Genomic DNA, 19897 nt, shown 5'->3' with positions numbered 1-19897 from the left:
TATGGGGAAAATGACACCATTTATTGAAGGAAATATGAAAACAGGTCACACACAATTTGTAACAAATACAATTGTTTGTCCCCTAACCCTGAATAATTACAGTATATACAAATTCCATAAGGCACTGGTTCCCCCTAAAGAACACAAATGAGTCTACTTTTGGAACAGACAGAATAAAATATCCCCCACATATGGCCACCTTTTCTCTTTAAAAATATGGCATTAGTTTGTGCAACAATTAGTTAAAATTGTTAGATTGCATTAGTTTTGGTGCTGCCCCTTTCATTTCCGCTGTTTATGGGACTGGGGGATTCAGAGGTGGTATAACCACCAAAACATATTCAAAGTTTTTTTCAAAAAAATTTTTTTTCTCACTGCCTTTCCATCTACAATAAAGTATAAGAACAGGTGAACACTATAAAATTCCTGATGAATATGCATGACCCTAGGAACATTAAAGTCAAGTCATTATTAAGTACATGTTATCCTTAAGTCCACACCAATTGAAATGTGTCAAAGAATTCCCTGTAAATAAAACCCCAGAATATCATCTAAGAAGCTTTCTGTTTGAGGAATATAAAGAATGGTCAGTAGTGACTTCAGGGAAAGCTGTCCAGGAGGTCAGGCTTAGTGCTTACTGCTCTTCATTTGTGATTAACAATGTACATGCTTTCATAAATAAATATTATGCTTCATTTAGGACTTTATCACCCATAAAATTTTACTCTCTAATCCACATACTAGAGTTGTGCCAGACTCCAGAATGAACATATTTACATATATATCTATATTTATATAATATATACACACATACATTAATCATAAACTTGAACATACAAAGCTTACCTAACAATAATTTAGGATTCCTTTGGGGGAGAGGAAGTAGAAGGAAATCTTACTCCTTGAAAGGGTCTCAAAGGTAAGCAGCAGTCAATTATATTACTGATTTGCAAGAAGCCAAAGCAAAAGATAAAATAACTTTCATTTCTGATATGCTAGAAGTTTAAAAGTTATAACAGATTATTGGGAAGTGAACAGGTAGTCCTTAACCGAAATTCAGATCTAGGAAGTGTATTTTCATAAGACAGAAACTATATCCATAAATAAATTATAAATCCTTATTTCATTGAAAATTGGCAATAATTGAGTGGCTCTTTTAAAGTATTTAATAATTTCAAGATTTTCATCCTGAATAAATATGGGTAATAATTAGAAAGTAAGTTGTTGATTTTTCCCAAAAGCAACAAAATGAATACTGCGGATGAAATCTGGGCACTCTTAAATTTCTCCCCATTCTTCCCTGGAACCCTAGAATCTAGTCAACTTTACGTCACCAACAGCCTCACCACAAACATTCTGATTTGAAGATATCCATGTTGTAAAATCTACTGATAAGAAAACATAGCTTGACCTAAGAGGTCCCCACAACTTCACTTACACCCAAGGAAAACCGAGAAAAAAATCCAAATATATCTAGTTAACTAACAGAATGCTTACTTACCTAAGTAAGTAGATGAACCTGTCTAAGCACTTAGGTTTCTTTCTCCCAGTCTCAGATGACTGCCACACTAAATTTACAAATATAAGGGGAAGACTGTCTGTAGCAGATATAGTTTAACAGAGAAATGACTCCTCAGAGACTCAGCTTCTACTGGCCTCAGTAACAACAAAATATAATTACTATTAAATTAACAACACGTTTTTATTTCTTCAAATTCAAAAGAACTGAGAAATTCTACTTTCTTAGTGGAAAACAAAACATGGCAGTGAATTAGAACAGAAGGGGAGACCCCTCTATGGTTTTTCCAAACTCCGAGTACAGCTCAAAGACACTGTAGCTCCAGGATCTTTTCTAGATGAACAGCCTACCAGCTGAGCGTCTACTCCAGAAGAGAGTGAAACATTTCCTCATTTCTTTTGCAGGTGACAATTTTTCCTAAAGTCTCCATCTTTCAAGCACCCGGTGGTGACATGTGTAAGAAAACACTGCCCCCTGGAGTATTCTGGAAGGAATGTCATTTTGTAAGGCAAAAAAAACTTTCCTAATAACCAGTAAGTAATTTCTAATCATTAAGGAAGAAATACAGCAAGGAAATAACTGGATAAAGTCGCAAGGGTCGTGTGGCAATTTCCACTTTACTCTGGTCCTGTTTCTAAGGAATATTGGCTTATCAGTGATTTTGCTCATATAGTCAAAAGTTAAACCACACAGAATTGAATCAGAAGATGTTTTGTACATATGCCATGATGGATAAACAGAATAAGTTAATAGTGAAATTCACATTAAAATGAAGGATTCATACATAAGGTGTGAAATAATCACTTAAGAGGTCCATACCATATCTATTCTAGAATAAACCACAGCAGCAGTGATATGTGATGACCTTCATTAATGTCCCTCTGCTCAACCACCTGGAGCTCATTTCTAAATTGAAGTTTAGTGACATTAACCTCACAGGCGATTCCTTTCTGCCTCTTAAATCTGAGGTTTAGAAAAGACAGCAACATAAAACCATCTGTATCTACACCAACTGGCATGCGTGAACCTCTTCCCTGTGTCTCTGTGACGGGCTCTTATACATGTATAAGGAACACGCCATCTGTCTACACCTTCGACGTCTGCCCTGCCTTACTGGCATGTTTTTCATGCAACACAAGAACAAAGCATTTCTAGTTTTAAGTACTTTGTCTCTACCACACTTGAGTTGATCTTCTGATGGATGTGAACAAAAGCATGCTCATGCCCCAGCGCTCCGCAGAAGAGGAAGGCTGGCTTGTTTGTAATGACAAGGAGAGGCACTACCCGAAAGATCTGCCCAATACAAGCAGAAACAGGCAGGGTTCCGAAGAACACCCACCAACACACACTTCTATTAGTGACAGAAAACCTTCATTTGTTCCACGCTGGCTGAAGCTGCAAGAGATCCACCTGCAGGATTCCAGGCTGTGATCCCAGGCAGGTGGGACTTGTATGCATGGACATTCACACTGCCTTGGCAGCCCACAGCAGGGCTGGTCCAGTCTGAGATGGTTGAGGCAATGAAGCAGGGAATTTGAATTATAATTTATACACTCAGACTGATTGGGTTTGTAGAGTGCTAGAGTATTTTGCCAGTGGAAAACATTTTTGACTTCTAGGAAATTTTCTGGAAAGAAATTTTGTTATTATTTAAACTAGAGTTTTATAAACCTTAAATCATCTACAATATTTGTTTTATTATGGTAAAATTAAAATATCTTTTCTTAAAAAAATGGCAATCACAAAATACGGGGCTTTCTTAGAAAGCAATATGAATCATGTCTTGAACGAGTTACCCGAATGGTTCCCTCTTCTCAGAAAGCCATCTGTGTCTCTGGGGCCTTCTATGTCTCTCCAACTTGCTCTCTGAGAAGGGAGGTCTGAACCCACTGGGCAGTAGAACAATGTTCAAGGCTTGGACTACGGATGATTCTGGAAAATCTCCTGCTCGGTCCACAAGTATCCAATGTCAGAGCTTAATGTCCTGGGACTCTGACATTTTGGCAAGTGTCTTCTTAACTCGCAAAGCTGTCAGCCTGGAGGCAGGGTTGTGGGCCCAGCACTCTGTCATAAGCTTCCCCATCTGCCTGAGACACTGAAGGAGAAAGGAACATTGGCATGATGTCAGAAGAATGTACTCTCGATAACGCACTCAATATTTGACTTTTAGTTGGTGTTCATGAAGTCCGAATATATTTTTAAGGCACTAGGAAAATACGAACACAAAATTTCCCTCAAACTGTGTGTGTGTGTGTGTGTGTGTGTGTGTGTGTGTGTGTGTGTGTGTGTGAAAGGATCATGACTCACACAGATTCTCATATCTCTCTGTGACAAGAAGCTTTACGGATATAGAACGATGACTCTAAAGACAGTATTAAGCAGATATGATACCCAGTAATTCTGAGGATATGGAAGGATGACTCTAAAGACAGTATTAAGCAAATGTGGTATCCAGTAAGTCTGAATTCTACACCATAATGCCAGATTGTTTACAACACATAAAATGTTTCACCATTTTATCTAATTCTGTACTGCTCAAATAAACATCACCGCAGTCTGCTCTAGCGGTGGCACAATGCTCTAGCACTTAGCAAGATTAATGACCGGAGCATAGCTTTGCTAAAACTTTCTCCTGGATTGGCCTGTGGTCTATCAATTGTTCTTACTGCAAAGGACAATTTCCCTTCATTAGAAATCAGCAGTGAAGAGCTTTCAAATGATACCAGTACCCACAGTCTCCTTCAGAAGACAATAATTCCAGCATCCCATGATGCTCTGTACATTTTATTAGAAAGCATATACTAAGTAGCAATGCAATGAACCAATTATTTTAACTGAATTTACATGGACTCTTTACGAACAGTGCTCTATGCACCTCTCAGTACAAGTTTGATAAGAGTCTTGAATTTTCCAACATGCCAGACTCTCAGTTGTGGGTGAGCAAAGGCAGAAAGGTGGGCGGAGAGACACTGGAGCAGAAAACAAGGGCAGAGCCCAGGTCTTGTCCACTTACTTAATCCGAGCCTAGCAGAGTCTTCCACTTATATGTGGGGTTCACATTTAAACCCAGGCAGTAAGCACATTAGTTCAAATAACCTCTCAGGATTCAATTTAATATACACACACACACAAACACTATTGAATAATCAGTTTAGAGGCTCTTCCCTGAGAAAGACTATTTTTCCAGTTCTCATCATGGTCAGTCCTAAAATCATATATATATCCAAGTACTTTATATACCCTAAGCAGGTTGTATTTCTATGGTTAGGAATATATATATACATTCACGTGTGTTTGTGTGTGCAAAACCATAATTAAAGAAATGGAAGCTATGCATTTGAAAAAGAGCAATGGGGTACACAGGGAGAGTTGGAGGATGAAAGAGAAGGTGAAAACAATGAAATTATACTTCAAATTAAAAAAAAATTCTCTTGTTTTGTACCCATTACCCATCTGTTCTATGGTGGCATGGGCTGGAGGGAGGAGAGTTCCTTCTTTCCAACTCTCCACCCCCAGGCCCCACCTATTAACACCTGAGACAGAGGGAAGAACTGACCCTGAGCTCACAAAAGTTGTAGAGCAGTCCCTGCCCCCAACCATCTGCAACTGTTGGGAAAGTGGGCCCTGCACCTCTCTCGGTTAACAGAATAGAGCTATCCTTGGGTGAGCCAGCCTGGAAGTTGTAAGTGTTGGAGAGCTTCCCCACGACTTGGCTGTCATACGCCAGTGTGGGTGGGGGAGAGATGCCCCCATTACCTCTGCATTACCACCTGCAATAGATGAGGGAGCTGACCCGCCCCCTTACCAGCTGCAATACTTAGGAAATCAGGCCCTGCTCCTCGCCTAGACAGCAGAGCCAGGTAGTTGGAGGTAAGGGTGACCCAGCTTTGAGGTTGCAAGCAAAGGAGAACTGTCTCCATTATTCCTCTGACATGTGGCAGCATGGGCAGAGGTCAATGCTGCCCCGCTCCTCACTCATCAATGCCTGAGACAGGTAGAGGAGTGTGCCATGGTTATAAAAGCAGAACTGTCCCTGACCCTCACCCGCTGTGGCACTTTGGAGAGTAGCCCCTGTACCTCATAGGGGCAACACAATAGAACTGGTCCTGATGGTGTAGGATTCTGCAAGGGGTGGATTAGCCTGGACAATGCTGGAGTGCTCACCCTGGTGGTGAGGATAGGAAAGAACTAGCAGGCAGACCAACACTACAGCAGCCCAGGTCCAGTTATCACTTAACCACCCCAGCATCCATTCCGTCTATGATCTGCTGGAGCACATAAAGGAACCAGACCCACAGATCCAAAGCTGCAGGATCTCTACAACACAAGGCAACAACAGGATATCCAAGAGGCGCAATGAGTTTCCAGCATCGATAGTGCAATAGAGACCAGAGGCCTCTCAAACCAGACCAAGGACTCTTTACAATGAACACTTGCAACTAAAGATACACAGACAAAGAGGTCAACTGTGTGACTCACGGTGTCATATTGCAACCTACATGAGATTTTTAATCCCTCCCCCTTTTTTCCTTTCTTCTCTTAAATTTTGTTTTATTTGGGGTGGGGGTTTCAGAGGGATATGCAAAGGAATGTGATAAAGATATATGATATCAAAGACACAGAATAAATAAAAATGGAAAGAGAAAAAAATAATTTTTGCAAAACAAAAGTACATTTAGACATCAGCCATACCTTCCCCCAAGCCTGGCCTTACCTCATCACTACTCCACCGATTGGGGAATGAAGGCCGTAACTTCTTAATGCACACAATTTCTCTCATGTCCTCATAAGAAGGGTCACTGGGCACCAGGTCATGGTAGGGAAGTTGGTATTCTTCTACTATACCTAAAGACATGGGTTTTTTTGTTAATGTTATTTCCTATTAACTGGTAAAAAATATGCCTAACACAACTGTCCTCAATTAAAAATATAAGCTATCATATAAAAAACAGGCTCAGGTTAACAATGAATTAAATCTTTAAAAGCGCCCAAATGATAATTTAATTTGCCAAAAATATTAGGAAACCCAAAGACACATATAGGTCCTCAAGCCTGCCCCCAAGCCAATGGCTAACATCCAAAAGCTGAATGAAGCAAATAAGAACAATTTGCATTCAAGTTATATTTTAAGTCCATATTAAGTCTCAGTGTAAACTTAGAAGAGGCATCTTGACTCAGAGCCGTATCACATGTAGCTGTTTCTATTACTGGCATATAAGAACATCATAGGTTTGGAAGAGTAGCCTAGTTAAACAAATGTCAGATTCATTTATTTGTGTTTAATCATAAGCAGTTTTGCACACTCAATATTAAAAACATGTATATCCAAAAATACCATCCATGATTCATCTCAGGTTTGAAACTTACTGATTTTCATTTTCTTCTTAAATTTTCTCCCTTATTTATGTCAGTCTGTCTAATGTCTAATTTTACTTTTTAAATTTTTTTTTGCCCTGTCCTTTAAGAAGGTAGGCTATTTTAACATGTTCTTTTTCAACTTTATCTTCATGGTAATTCTAAATAACCCCTGCCCTCTAGTGATGGAGAGGGTTTCTGAACAACCTCGCAGATTCCTTCCTAAGCCACCTTTGGTCGAAGTGCTGCCACTGTTTACCTGAACAGAATGAAACCATAGAGGTATAAGATTTTCTGCCACAGCATTAAATTCATTAGGATGACAGTATATACCTATAAGTACTAGGGAACCTGAGGCAGAGAGTTTACAGGTCTGAGCTCAAAGGTAGGCAGGGCAACAGAGAAAGTGCCAGCTCAGCCTCGACTCCATAGAGAGTGCCATACCAACCTAGACTACACAGTGAGACTCTGTCTCAGAAAACAAATAACAATAATAAATTTCACTGGGGATTTATTCAGGCAAAATTTGAGGTATATGTTATATTCTTTTTTGTAAATTCAAACTCATACACAACATAAGGGATCCAAAGATTCAAAACTTTTTCCAAGCAATTCAAACTTGCCTGTTGGTCACCTGCGGACACCTGCTGTTAGTACATGGTGTGACTATATTACATCTATGTTTCTTATTCTTCTGTCTGATTCATTGTAGTCTCAGCACATGGGGTATTGAAATACTGGTCCCAACCCATAGGAGACATCACTTCATCTGAGCACTTTCTAAGTCTAGAGACACTGACCAAAAAACATCTTGTGGGTGAAGGCTGTATCTACTTAACACATTACATAGATGGATTGATGGATGATAAGGTAGGTATACAAACTACACAGACAAAACCAGGGACTGAAGAGACGGATCAATGGTGAAGAGAACTTTCTGCCTTTTCAGAGGACCAGAGTTTGGTTCCCAGAACTCATGTCAAGAAACTGGTGTTTTTAGTAATTCTTACACTTGTGGTGAAATCATGAACAATAACAATATTTTCCTTTACTTTTCTTCAGACAAAAAAAATAATATTCAGGAATGGGTGTCTCACTCCCCAATGTCTCTGAGCTATGTCAGCAGAGGAAGCACAGAGAATGCACCAGGGGGGTTGGGAATGAGGTCCAGCACATAAGCAAAGAGAAGCTCGACAGCGTAGGAAAGGGTATGGACTTGCTGGAGTAACTGTTGGAAAAAGTCTAAGGGAGAAGTGAAATGGCACAAAGAGAAGCAGAGGGTGATTGTGGCAAGGCAGGGGAAGCTGGCAGTGAGTCTAGAGCAGTCCATTCACTGGTCAAGGTATGGGAGGAGACGGCCACTCGACGGTGGTTCTAATAGATATTCCCTGGAAGGCTTGTGATGCATCAACAGGAATAAAGGAGGAAGGGAAAGAAAATCTGAGACTATGCACTACACCAATGTTAATCCTTTCCGATCAGAAAGGTTTTGTAAACTTCTCCCAGGGGTAGTAGCTTTTCAAAGATGTCTCTTTCTTACCTCCAGAAACACATCTCCTCGCAATCTCCCAGAGGATGAGTCCAAAACTGTACATGTCAGCCATGATGTACGACTGGAAATGATTTCTGTTCAAGCTTTCATCCAGCACTTCTGGAGGCATATAGCGCTTGGTGCCCACCCGTGTGTTGGGTGGAATGTCAACCTCATTTGTGTCACTGAGAGAAAGCAGAGCAAGGCATTGTCAGCACTGGAGAGGCTGCTGTGGCTCTCTGGAAGAGCACGTCAGTGGTAATGCAGAGAGAAAAACTTTCAATGAACAAAACATTTCTTCAAAAAATATTGCTTGGTAAAAATTAAACATTCACATATTAAACATGTAGATAACATGCAACTAAATGAGAATGAAGCCCTTACATACAAGATTATATTGCTATAAAATCAAATTGTTAACTATTACTAAATATCTAAAAAAAGTTGTGCACAGTAGTTTACACATGTAATCCAAACCCCTGGGATGCAGAGCAAGAGAGTCAGGAGTTCAAGGCTGGCCTCAACTGTATAATGAATTTGTAGTCAATCTCACTTACATAAAACCTGTCTCAAAAAAAAAAATAAAATAAATATCTAAAATGTTTCTTTCTTCTCTGCCCATTTTAATCAATTTGCTCTTATACCACCTATCAACTTGGCTTATACATCTTGGTAATAATGTATGAGGGAGGAAAATAGACTAGGCCTAGGCTTAAAGAGAAGCCAGAACAATATCAGATGGGAAAGAATCGCCCAACACATTGTGTGAAACGGGTAGCTCTCAAAGAATAAAGTTTCTCTTCTGCTACACCTGCTGGTGATGACTATGTGAGTACAAAGGGGTTATTTCATTAACATGCTGACTCTGGGTGTTATAGTATGTTATTGTTAACCATCAGAAGAATGTGATGGTGGTCTCAATTATGATATTTTAAGGTTTTAGAGAGAAAGAAAAGAAATACAGGGAAAAGGATAGCTAAAGGTTGTAATTGCATTTAAGAATATATACTGAGATAAGAACGAAAGAATCATCTTAGGCTAGGACACCACCCACGAGTGTATCAGGGAAGGTGTAGAGATTCTGGCCCCAGAGAATGAAGATTTCTGGCAGTTCCACTCTTATAGATCCTTCATGTCTATTTGGATCTAAGATGACAGACATTGGTTGGGGAATGCGTGGTAAAGATACATCTCTGCTGGGGAACTGGAAAGGTAACTACTATCATACGAAACCAGTAAGAGCTGTCTTTAGTCTTTTCCCCTTCATCTCCAACTCTTCCCCCATCAACTACATCAACAGAAAATTATCAAAGTTCTCAAGATCCATCACCTACAAAGACAGCAGTTCCTCCCATGTGCTCACGGTGGCCATTCCTTCTCCCTTTCCTTTGCCACCCATGCCTCCCAATAGTATTTAAAGAGCATCAACTGTTGCCACACAAGAGTTCCACACTAACCCAGAATAGAGTATAACTGATGTGATTCCCCTCTAAATGCTGTGATAACCATTAATGAATAAAGGAACTGCTTTGGGCCTATAGCAGAGCTATAGGGGAACAGAGCTAGGTGGGGGAAACTAAACAGAATGCTGGGAGAAAGGAGGCGGAGTCAGAATGAAGCCCTGTAGCCCCACTGGAGCCAGAAGGAACTTTAGCCAGAAAGCCACAGCCTCATGGCGATACACACATTAATAGAAATGGGATAAATTAATATGTAAGAGTCAGCCAATAAGAAGCTAGAGCTAATGGGCCAAGCAGTGATTTTATTATTATGTTTCTGTGTGATTATTTCAGTTTTCAGTGGCCAGGACAAATAAGTGTCCTCCTTCCTATATATAACAAAGGTTTATTTATTAGGGGGTAAACTTACAGAGTACTGATTGACAATCCTTTGCATGCGCTGGGAACTGGAACTGAATCCAGCAGCAAAGGGGCCCGCATATGCTTTATGTCTGCACTGATAGTACATAAGACCATGCCAAAAGTGGGCCAGTATCTTAAAGGTTATTGGCTGAAGGAGTTCCCACAGCCCCTCCCCCGTTTCTCAAAATAAGAGAGTTCTAAGCATAATACAAAACTATATACAATAAGAACAAATATAAAGTATAAAAATTAGAATTACAGCCAGCATGAGCAACAACAAGAAAGAAACATATGCTAAATGTTTAGCAGAAAATGTCTTCTCTAAAAGTATTTGAATAAGTATCTAGCACTGTAAAAACATTAGGTTTCAATAAGCCTTGAATATCTGCCATAGTCATTCGGTACGGCCCTGAAATTGAATGTTCCAGTTCATCTTCACTCACTACACAGCTTGCACACAGTAGGAAAAAGGTGAACTGGGAAGAATGAAAAGGCCTGCTAACAGTAATCTTTGCTGTGGTTAATTTAAAGAGAAATGTAACATTGTTATAGAAGAAAAACACACAAAAAAAACTGGAAGCAATATCCAGAAAGATAGATGGCATTTTATTGGGCAAATTGATTTTGTGAAAGACTACTATTAACCTAGTGGTAAATGCATTTATCACCACAGTGAAACAGCAAACACGTGAATTATCGGCAACTCCTTCCAAATACTATCAGATTTCATATTCTCTAAGTTAGAGTTCTGCCTCTTCCATTGGGTATGTTTCTAACGTTAGAAAGTACAAAGGATCAGGGACCTTGCTGTGACATTGTATCTCCTGATAACTTCGGAGGCTATACATCAAGCATGAGCTGAACAAGGATGACATCAATGAACATGCTAAACTGGGTGGGGAAATCCCATGGAGCCATGAAACATACCCAAAGATTTACAGGTAACTGAGTAAAGCTGGGAGCAAGAGAGGTGGCGCTTCCCAGGGTAGAGTACTCTGACTGGTTGTCCAGTTCACACTGTCCATTGTGAAACACACAGTAACATGATATGGACTCAATAGGTTATATTTAGGAATATGTATGCTTAAATAAACATATGCAAGCAATATCAGTGGGGAAAGAAGACCAATATGTTAGAGAAGAGTGGGTAGAGTGTATAGAAAGAATTGGAGAGAGGAAAGAGATGAGGGAAATGCTATAATTACATTATAATCTCAAAAATAAACAAGAGAAAGAAAGTATTTAAGGAGCTCCTCTTTGACTTTCAGTAGGATTATACCTATTCTGCAGTAATTGCAAAAAAAAATGAGCTTCTATTAATCTTTAAGACAAAAAAAAAACAGAAATTAAATTGAATACTGGAATACCAAGAATAAAGGAAGAAAAAAGAAAGGGGATCATAAGCTGACATGTATATGTGAAAAGGGTAGAGAGAGGGTCATGAGAAAAGGTCAGAGAGAAAAAAGGGAGAAGACAGGTCAGGGGCCAGCAGCTTATTCTAACCGCCTTTCCCATGGAGAGTGCAGAGCTGTAAGAAACAAAGTCAGCAAAAAAAAAAGATGTACATTGTAAAAACAGGTGCAGTGGTGAAGAGAATAACTCCAGCCCATAGAGTAACTGCAGGTGCTACAGTGGCTACACACGTGAGTTGTCAAATCATAAGACTGTATACAGGAAATATAAACAAGATATGGTTGCTACTAGGAGACATACAAAGGAACAAACACAGAAGGGAACTACATTATAGTCAACATTTGATTTCTGTTGAAAAGCCTAGAGAAGATGAAGCTGTTATCATTTGTTAATATTCAACTGTAACACAATTACCCTTCAAAATGCCTTATATAGAAGTTTATAATATATCATAAATATAAATTTCCAAGCAGAATCAGTGACTGGAAATGGTATATTTCAAGGACTAAGGTGCATATGGCATAAGACCCTGAAATTCAAAAGTGATTAATTGGATGAAATTAGCTAAGAAAATAGATTTCTGCTAAGAAACAGAAATACTCTGTCATAAATGTGGGTCCTGTACTAAATATCAAGGAAATAGGAGCTCTTTATCTTTCCCATGGAGAAAGGTGGGAGGTTCTCTTTACCTTTCCCGTGGAGAACAGTGGGGTTAATCCCTGAGGCGGTGATGGAGGCAGAGGCTTTAGAGAATTATAGGAACAGACTGTCTCAGCTATAATTTCATAATTAATATTCCCACTAGACCCAACCAAGCTTTTGTTCTTCTTAATGTGTGTACCAAGGGGTTATAAACTTAAGCAGAGTTAGAAAATAAATGTAATTTGAACATTAATAATGTCAATGTGAAAGCCACGGCTCTCATCTTAAAGGGAACAAGGGGAAATTTATTTTTGACTGACAATAACCCAGAAACAAAGAATTAGGTTACTCCAAATTTCACGTTCCAACGTGGAAGTGGTTTCACAAAGTGTTACAGCTTTGCAGAATGAAGAAAGGCATAAATCAAGGCATGTTTAAAATGTATTAGATACATTAGCAGGTATGTCAAAGAGGGAGTTATCGTGGGATGGGAGAAGCTCTTCTTTCAGTGTGGGAAAAATGCACAGAGGGTATGTCACAGAGGAAACGGGCTCCTGGGAATCGTGGCAGGGTGTTCCAGATATGAACGCAGAGAATACTTTTTTTCTGGTTTTGATTTTTTGAGACAGGGTTTCTCTGTGTAGCCTTGGCTGTCTTGGACCTCCCTCTGTAGACCAGGCTAGCCTCGAGCTCATAGAGATCAGCCTGCCTCTGCCTCCCAAGTGCAGAGATTGAAATGGACTTGAGTGAGCCGGACTGAGGGCCTGAGAGCAGAACTGGTTCTGCCTTTTTCCACATACTAGCCAAGGAGAAGTGGTCCTGCCCCTCATCAGCTGCAGCACTCTGGAGAGTGGACCCTGAACCTTGCCTGGGCAACACAGTAGGGCTAGCCCTTATGCTGTGGGTGTGGGCGAGCCAGTCCCAGCCAGGGTGAGAACAGGAGAACTGGCCCCACCCCTTGCTGCCTGCTGCATTGGGTTGAACTAGTTGAGGCAATGATGGAGAGTTGAGGGTGAGGATGAGGGAGAACTGGCAGCTGACCAACCCAGCAACCACTCAGATCCAGAACCAGGGCATGATGAGTTGATTCACCCCATCTATGAACTGCCAGAGCATATGAAGGGGCTGGTCCTGTAGATCCAAAACTACAGGATCTCCATGACACAGAACTACAGCAGGATATCGAAGAGGAGTCCCAGTGAGGATAGCAAATGACACTTGAAAACATATTGTAGCAGAACCCAGAGGCATCAAACCAGACCAGTGAACACTTGCAAGTAAAGTATGGACTTTATGTATGGACTAAGAATTTTTTTATATGACTGACTCACTGGGCCACACTGCAGCTCCTATGATGAGATTTCTTTTAAATTTCATTTTATTTTATTTTCAGGGCTGGGGAGGTTAAGGGGCAGAGGGTAGATGCAAAGGGACGGGGAGGTGAATGGGATTGGGATGCATGGTGCAAAATCCCCAAAGAATCTACAAAATGTTTGAAAATAAAAAGAAAGCAGAGGATAAAGACTCTTTTTCTTTTATTTAAACAGAAAAGGAGATATATGCAAGGTGGCCACATTGAGAAGAACAATGGGATCCAGAAAATGCTCCAAGCCCATCTTAGGTTCCTAAAGTGATCTCTAGCAGAAATAGAAGGCCAAGGATGTGCGCATCTAAGACTATTCAAGGTGTAGCATCACCCACCACTGGCCCACCTTCACCTGCGCTTCATTCTGTCAAGGTGTTAGAATCTGAGAGTTCTTCCTGGAGGCCAAATTCCTCTCTGTTGGTGGCCCTTTCCTTCTTCCAGCCTGACATTCCTGAGTAAATTCTCATTTCTTTGGGGTCCACTGTTTCAGTATTCTGACAGTCAGGTTTAGAGACAAAAATTTCTCTTTAGAAGAGCTTCATTTCTGCCAAGCCCCTTAAAATTCCTCCCTTTCTGGTTTAACACTTCCTCTCTCTCTCTCTCTCTCTCTCTCACTGTGTGTGTGTGTGTGTGTGTGTGTGTGTGTGTGTGTGTGTGTGTGTGTGTAAAACACTGGCCAGAAGTATTATGACAACAAAAACAATCAGAAATTCACAGGGATAACAAAGGGCTTCCTGAGTGCCTGAGATCAAGTGACTCTCCTACACCAGGATGATGAAGAGTAAATGTGAATTCTCCTGGCTACTGCTCCTAGGAGGGAGGGATGCAAGGGACAAGGGAGGGAAGAACTTGGTAGACACAGAGAAAGATGGGTAATGATGAGATATAAGCAATACAGTGAGGTGCCAGGCAGGAGTATGTCAGGAGGATCAGGTGAACCAAAAACACAGCTGGGAAATGTGTGCTACCACCGGCTTCATCTAGAGTGCTGTCACTTGGGAAAAATAAGGACTGAAACCTTAACTGGCTTCATTCTCTCAGAGCAGGTGGAGCACTCTTATCCGGACTGACTCAATCCCAGCTATACCACCTGCAGGGCATTCTTGAAACCTACAGGCCCAGTGATTAGTTCCTGTCTTATGTGCTCTTTACACTGCTTAAGGTCAGGTAAAAAGTTTGAAAATGGGAAATAAAGGGGTTTTAAGTAATATCTCTGATAGCCTTAATATACATTCAATATCTCTTGTATTAATTAACCTTCTCAATCACAAGTCTGTACCAGGAATTCTGGCAAGAACAGTTAGTCGTGGAAAATTCTGCTATGTACCTCACCACAGTACACATTCCGCAGGGAGACAAATTCTGAACATGTGTTTCCTGAAAGGCATGAGCAGAACCTACTGTGGCAATGAAAGACACGCAGGAATGGAGAGGTAAACTAGCAGGGGCTCTACTTCCTGGCCTTACACACCTGAGGGTGGCTTCCAGCAGAAAACCACCTAGCCTAACACAAGAAAAGGGGGAGAGAAGTCCTTGGGAGAGGAAGAGCTAACGGACAGAGAAAGACAGTAAGTAAACACTGAACATCTTGAATAATCCGCAAAGCTTCTAAAAACTAAGTGTGGTGCTTTAAAAGAACACGTGAAAGTGTGATGAGAAGATGCATGAAAGAGGCTCTGGTTAGCATAACACAGCTGATGCTTGAAACCACAGACAGCACACATGAGGGAATCTCTGGTCACATTGGATCTATTGGAAGTGTGATATGCAAAGGCTTACACACAATTCCACGCACACCGTAGACGTCCCCTGTTTTGTTTTTCCAGTGGCTGTGGAAGTAATTAACCCCTGCACATCCCTAGACTCCCTGAGTGTGGAACATTTTTTTGCAGTACCTTTCGCCGGAGCTCAGTACTTGTTGTGGTTAATATTGATTAGCAAAGTGACAGAATCTAGAATTGTCCAAGAGATAAACCTCTGGGCATATCTGTGAGGAATTTTCTAGACTGGGTTGATTAAGGTGAGATGACCCACACATACTGCATGTGGGCTGTACAATTCTAAGGGCTGGAGTCCCGGAGTGAGTAAAAAGGAGGCAGCATTCCTCTCTCCCAGCTTCCTGACAGTGAGTGGAAGGTGACCAACTCCTCACCTTGTTACTGCTCTGGCTTCCAAAGAGGGAGCCCAAATGAGCTGTAAGTTTCTTTTTGTCGGGTATTGTATTACAGTCACAACAACAACAAATGGAACTAAAACAACGTTTCAAACATCAAATTTCTAAAAATCTCCATGTATTTCAGAACTTCAGAACTAAAATTCCATCAAAGGTGGGGACACTTGCAAAGACATTTACCGGAAGTGTTGACACCACCACTAATGACCTTAGGTCTATGAATTTGATAAATATTTAAAAAGCTACAGTAAACACACACACACACACACACACACACACAACACACACACCAAAAGCAGTACAGAAAATGACACCAGAAGTGTTCAGGAAATTCGGTCTCTGCTATATAGAACCAATCTTTTTCTGTATTTGGACAACTGATAACCATCAGTGAGGAGTTCTATAAAACAGTCCAATCTCTCAACACTGGGGGTTTTCTGTTTAAGATTCAACACCTGAGATCCGCTGATCAGAATTTATTTCTCCTATAAGAAATGTTTTATTTGGACAGTAAAGTACCAGAGCTGTGTGCATTCCTCCACGGCCTTTCCTGTGGCATCATTTCCCCCTCCTCAGGGACATTAGAGATCTTCTAACATCACCTGGATTAAATCTCCTTTGAGCAGGAAATGTACCAGCAAAAGACGCCAACAAGAGCAAAAGTGTTGTGTGAATAGAAAGCCCCTAAGGCACCAACAGAGCTCTCTGTGATTCTCAGGTTCCCTGGGAACCTTCCAGAAATTACCCAAAAGCCTAAGAGACCACTTACTGACCATACAGAAATGAAAATGCAGATTAAGTTCTCACAGGAAATTCATGCAGGAAGAAGGGTTAGCTATGATTGCATCTGAAATAAAACACTCTAAATAGCTGCATATGCACAGACACACAACGCAAATCACCATGACGGGCAAAACTCAGAGAAATGAGTAAAGCAAGGCTTAAACCCTGCCCTAAGAATGGAAGATGTCAAAACTCTGACACAGGAAATAAAAATAAAAAAGCCTGTGATCATACAATACATCCTCCATCTGGAAAGGTAAATGAGTTATGCAGCTAGCATCCTCACATTCCCCTCCTTTTATAAACAGGACATTGTTCATTAAAGATATCTCAATTTATCCCCAACGAGCTTCATCCTCTTCCTAGAATAGGGATCCACAAGAAATCTGAGAGATCATTTAATTCATTCCCCTCAACAATAACAACAAAATCAGGAATAAAAGCTCAATTTACTTTAAGATTCATAATGGTGTTGCCTCAATTATTTTATTATTTACATCTGCTGATTTAAAACAGTAGCAGTGTTTGTAATTCTGACATGTCAAAAGGGAAATCCATGGTTGATTTGACATCCTTTGACTCTCAAGGTAGCAATGAAAGTTATGAGAGCTGAAGCATATCTCTACATAATAATAACTGTAGGCAGACACAGGCCAGATAATTCAGAGGGTGGCATCTTTCCTCTTAGGTGTAGATGGGTACACTGACTAAGAGGCATTTCAGATACTAGGGACATTAGGGACTCTAGAAGCAAAAGCAAATCACCAGGCAGCTTGGGCTATGCAAGGAGAAAACACAGAGATTCAATATTGCAAAACAAAGACAAATCAGAGTATGGGTACAATATACAATACTGAAGGGCACAGTCAAGAATGTGCAGATTTTCTGAAGCTAGCATAACATGGCTTTCTTATCTGCAAAGTCCATATGTAACACTCAATTACCTAGTATGCAAAACTTAAAATACCTCCATAGTCATGGTGAAGACCCTGGCCTGGGGATAGAATTTTGACAGACGCTTGCACTGTTTACATTCTACCAGGAGGCAAATATAAGAAGCCAGCAATCACTGCAGCCTGTGAGAAATGCCTTGACACTTTGTACAGGGCCGCTTATGAGTAACAACAGATGTCCATGCAGTCTAAAGATCAGCAGCGGGTAAACAGAAAAGGGATGTAAGTTATACAGATAATAAGAAGAAAAGCACTTGAGGCTGTGAGAAGTAGAATGTGTTCAAAATTAATAGGGAAAGGTAAGCAGCATGGTAGGAATAAATCTCAAGAAAAGCCCAAAGTCAGAAAAGAGTTCACCATAGCGAGGAACCCTAACTACATTTTAACCCAAGGCCACAGAAAACTATGAAATTATGATGACATCCAAAGAGCACTGCGAGAAAATAAATTCTGCAATCTGAAGAAAAGACTGGAAGGCAGAAAGAGAGAAAGGAAGTAACTGTATAATGCTTTACCCAAGGATCCAGATGAAACAGTATAGTGAGGTTAGCCATCATACACAAGGTAAAACATGAGTTTCATGAAGATAGAACTCATTCAACTGCACGAATCAAAAATAAAAAAAATAAATAAACAGACACTCTGAGTTCAGCCTAACTCAGAGATAAAAGAAATGTCAGATACAGCCGGAAATCTCACACAGAGAAATATTTAAAGGTGAAAGATGAGTAGAAGCAGTGTCAGGAGAAAAGGGAGGCTGAAGCACAGCGACATATTGTGCAATGATGGTGATAGCACTGGGCACCAGGGACAATGGTGTCACAATGAGTGAGGGCTTCTGGTGCACACAGAGATGCTGTCTCAATAAAGCAGGCAGGGGAGGGGATAGCAGAAGACAGACGGCAAGGATGAGAAAGGCTATCACCCCTGGGACTGCTTTGGAGAAATGTAACTAGGAGCTGGGAAGTAGAGGCACACCAGAAGAATTACTTATGTACAGATGTTTGGTTGTTGTAGAGTAGATTTGAAAAGGGTTGCCTGTCACAAAAATGAATTTTGAAGAGAAACTGGATTTAATACTGGATTTAAATTATTAAATAGTATGAGATTCATGTCTCTGACTTAAATTTATACCACAATTCACTTTAAATTTTTGTCATCTTTCTATGGTGAAGCCCTCCACATATCTGAGGTCATTATTAAATCCCATCTCAGATTTTATGTTCAGGACAAAATGGAAACCCATTAGTTCTTTCTTGTAATGATCTTCCCAGTTTTTTCTTCTGTCCTTCTTTATGTACTATAGAACCTTCCTAGAAAAATATTCATAAGCAGGGCAACAGATGTACTAAGAGGGCAGCCTGGACTATGTATTCTAAAGGAGTTATGTATTAGTTTCCTTCACCACTAGTCCCCAAAGAAACCTTGCTTTCATTTCAAACTAGAGGAGCCATTTTCTCTAAATCATCTCCACTTATTATATCCAACATTTCCCCATTGCAAGAAGACTTTATCACGTACAAAGTTTAGACTGAAGAATTTTGTAACTGTATTACAAAAGTAAAATTGCAACAACAACAAAAATGTTTTAAGTTTGTGATTTTGTATTGGGTTACACGGTTGGACACATGTCCTCCATTAAAGAGACAGAGATAAGAGTCCCAGGCTCCTTGGTGTGAAACCGTCCCTACTGTGTAGGGGCTATCAATGTACCAAAGAGCCTGCAGGGTCTGCACACCACCACCACCAAGTACGAGGGTGCCTGCCCAGGTGCTATGTTCTCTATTTAAGCTACATTATAACAGCGCTGAATATCAGTTGCTTTGTTCCTTGGTTTTATAGTACTTCTTTCAAACCTTTACAAAGTAATCCTTGCTGTCCTACACACAAATAAAATATGGCCTTTTCTTCTATAGCTGCTGATTCTTCCTGAAACCTCCCCATAATTACAAACGTTATGCAGAATTCTGGCAATAGCTTCTCAGGCATCATCGTAGGGTCTGTATGGATGTCAAAAAACATCATTGACCAAAATCAACCTGATGAAGAAAGAGTTTGTTCCACCTTACAGTAGAATGTAATTTATAATTATATTCAGAAAAGCCAGGGCAGGAGGTCAAGGTTAGAACCTGGAGGTAGTAACTGAAGCAGAAACCTTGGAGGACAGCTGCTTACTGGCTTGTGCCCCATGGCTTGTTTAGCATGCTTTCTCATGGTACCTAGGGCTGACCCCAAAACACCATGTTACAAAGAAAATAGGAATATTTTTATCTCCAAAAGAGTTGAAGTTTATAATATTT

The 19897-nt window shown here is 40.4% G+C and overlaps 1 protein-coding gene across 7 annotated transcripts in view; it reads right to left on the bottom strand.

Annotated features, from left to right (window-relative positions):
* The window catches only part of Bmpr1b (bone morphogenetic protein receptor type 1B), a 301342-nt gene continuing 281445 nt past the window's right edge, over positions 1 to 19897 (bottom strand). For all 7 annotated transcript variants that reach the window (XM_041648284.1, XM_041648263.1, XM_041648314.1 and 4 more), the window contains 3 exons: positions 8415 to 8590; positions 6234 to 6364; positions 1 to 3614 (listed from right to left, as the gene is read on the bottom strand). In XM_041648284.1, coding sequence (XP_041504218.1) covers positions 3489 to 3614; positions 6234 to 6364; positions 8415 to 8590 — 433 coding nt within the window. In that variant the 3' untranslated portion in view covers positions 1 to 3488. The remainder of the gene's footprint in view (positions 3615 to 6233; positions 6365 to 8414; positions 8591 to 19897) is intronic.

The sequence above is a fragment of the Microtus oregoni genome, unplaced genomic scaffold (assembly GCF_018167655.1).
Source record: "Microtus oregoni isolate MIOR12 unplaced genomic scaffold, Mior012 000000F_ref0000247, whole genome shotgun sequence".
Lineage (NCBI taxonomy): Eukaryota > Metazoa > Chordata > Mammalia > Rodentia > Cricetidae > Microtus > Microtus oregoni.
Note: the sequence above shows the minus strand (reverse complement) of the source record. Positions and strands in the feature narration are given on the sequence as shown.